At 60.6% G+C, this 2257-nt stretch overlaps 2 protein-coding genes across 2 annotated transcripts in view; both read left to right on the plus strand.

The window, feature by feature from the left end:
* OGDH (oxoglutarate (alpha-ketoglutarate) dehydrogenase (lipoamide)) overlaps window positions 1-740 on the plus strand; it is a 44300-nt gene extending 43560 nt beyond the window's left edge. Inside the window, exon 21 of the mRNA XM_009319337.1 lies at window positions 702-740. Within this exon, the coding sequence (XP_009317612.1) occupies window positions 702-740 (39 nt within the window). The remainder of the gene's footprint in view (window positions 1-701) is intronic.
* Window positions 741-934: 194 nt separating this feature from the next.
* Window positions 935-1774, plus strand: PPIA (peptidylprolyl isomerase A (cyclophilin A)). The gene is made up of 3 exons (XM_009319334.1): window positions 935-961; window positions 1158-1330; window positions 1458-1774. The coding sequence occupies exons 1-3, from the start codon at window positions 953-955 to the stop codon at window positions 1591-1593; spliced, it is 318 nt and encodes a 105-aa protein (XP_009317609.1). The 5' UTR covers window positions 935-952; the 3' UTR covers window positions 1594-1774.
* Window positions 1775-2257: the final 483 nt, after the last annotated feature.

Here is a 2257-nt window from a genome sequence, read left to right on the forward strand (position 1 = left end):
AGCGGCCCCCGGAGCCGCCGGCCGCATCGGAGCGAGCCGCGTTTCCCGCCCCGTGGGAGATGCTTTTAGGGTGCCCGTTGTACCCCCGGCTCTCGGGAGGCCGATGGGGAGCGAGAGCGGCAGCAACCCGATCGCCGCGGGATTGTCGCTGCGAAAGCAAAGCATTTAGCGCCCCGCGAAGAGGGCCCCCGGGGGTGTGAAGCATCTCCGGTATGGCCGGGGAGCTGCGCTCCAGGAATCGCTGCGGCTGGTGCCGGGGCCGGCGGGGGGCTCCCCGCCTGGCGGTGCCTCGCCGTGCAGATGGCTGCTGGCTGCCCAAAATCTTCCTGGAGTAATTGGGAGGTGGCGTGCACTCCGTCTGGGAAGGCTCGAGTCGAATAGGTTTTTAATTTAATCCTAGCCAGCGGAACGAATGTGCATCTGCCCCGCTGATGAGACATGCGGCATATTTAAACTCGTTTGGATGCCATGTCTGTTAGTTCAGAGTTTCCAGATGCCTCCAGATGAAAGCATGAGGTGGGGAAATGCGCTGCAGCTGCAGTCACGGCCGGCATCCACCTCCTGGAGGGGGTCCCTGGGCTCTGGGCAGCAAGGGCCGGGGAATCCCTGTGGGCTGGGGGTGCCCCGAGGTGAGGGGGGGGGGAAGGGAGAGTGTCCAGTCTTCACCCCAGCCTGACTAACAGCCTCTCTTCTCTTTGCAGCTGTTTGCAGACAAGGTCCCCAAGACAGCAGGTTGGTAAAAGCGGTGCTGGCCACGCTGCGGCTGCACCAAACACCGATGCTTTCCTAACTCTGGACAAAATGCACCATTTATGGCGGTTTTCCTTTTCCTTTGCAGAAAACTTCTGGGCCCTGAGCACTGGCGAGAAGGGATTTGGCTACAAGGGGTCCTGCTTCCACAGAATCATTCCTGGGTTCATGTGCAGGGTTCCACAGAATCATTCCTGGGTTCATGTGCCAGGTGCGTGGCACTCCTGCCACAGCAGGGAGGTGGGCGGGTGAAGAGATCTGGTGCTTGCGTGAGTTTTGGAGTTGGGTGCTGGCAGATTTGGGGTGGGAAGGCAGTCTGTCTCCTGCCTGCAGGCTCTGCAGGGCTGCTGCACCTGGTTCGAGCGTCTTCTCTGGCACCCGTGACCTAAAATGCCGCTTCTTTGCAGGGTGGCGACTTCACGCGCCACAACGGGACTGGCGGCAAATCCATCTATGGGGAGAAGTTCCCTGATGAGAACTTCATCCTGAAGCACACAGGCCCTGGCATCCTGTCCATGGCCAACGCTGGCCCTAACACGAATGGCTCCCAGTTCTTCATCTGCACTGCCAAGACCGAATGGTGAGTCGGGGGCTGCTCAGGGGTCCCCGGCACCCTCCCTGGCAGGGAGGTGACATGCCAGGCCTGGTGCCGAGGTCCCCGTGTGGGGGACGGCAGGCATCAGCCGTGACCAGTGCTTTTCCTACAGGTTGGATGGCAAGCATGTCGTCTTCGGTCGTGTCAAGGAGGGGATGAATGTGGTGGAGGCCATGGAGCGCTGTGGCTCCAAAGATGGCAAAACAAGCAAGAAGATCACCATTACCGACTGCGGGCAGCTCTCGTAAACTCTCCTTGTAACAACTGACCATTCCTTCAGCAGCCTGGGCGCTGTGCCCACTGTAGCTCACCCCGTCCCACCCTGCTCCTGACTTACTGCTGCGTTTCTACTGGGTCTCAGCCCCATGTGCACGGTCCAGCTGGGCCGCAGTTACCTTTACGAGTCTAAATAAAACGAGTTAAACCATAGTGGCCCCCTTCTCTCCCCCTTATTGGGTGGGTGGTTTCTGGGGTGGGTGGTGTCTGGGGCTGGTGGGGCATGAGGACCCCTGCAGTGTGGCTATACCAGGTCCTCAGTAGGGTCCAGAGTGAACAGGTGCAGGCAGCTGCTGGTTCTGGCACAGAGCTGATCCCTGGGGGCCTTTGCTGCAAATTGGGAATGGACACCCCTACCCCATCCCCCCCTTCTTCACCCACTGCCATGGGCCCCCCCCTGCAGCTGTGGGGCTGCAATGTGTGCGCTCCCCTCCCCCGCCCTTTAGGCATGGGAGGGGTGGTGCCCCCCACCTTAGGGTGCCTTGTGGGTGTGTGCCAAAAGGTGGTGTTGGGGACTGCTGGTCTGGGCTGTGCTGGGAACGTGGGCATCCTGGTGGTCCCAGTAAGGGAGTCCAGGTCTGGGAGGATCCCAGTGCTTCCAGTTTAAGCAACCCAGTTTGGGGGATTCCAGTGGTC

The sequence above is a fragment of the Pygoscelis adeliae genome, unplaced genomic scaffold (assembly GCF_000699105.1).
Source record: "Pygoscelis adeliae isolate BGI_AS28 unplaced genomic scaffold, ASM69910v1 Scaffold352, whole genome shotgun sequence".
Taxonomy (NCBI): Eukaryota; Metazoa; Chordata; class Aves; order Sphenisciformes; family Spheniscidae; genus Pygoscelis; species Pygoscelis adeliae.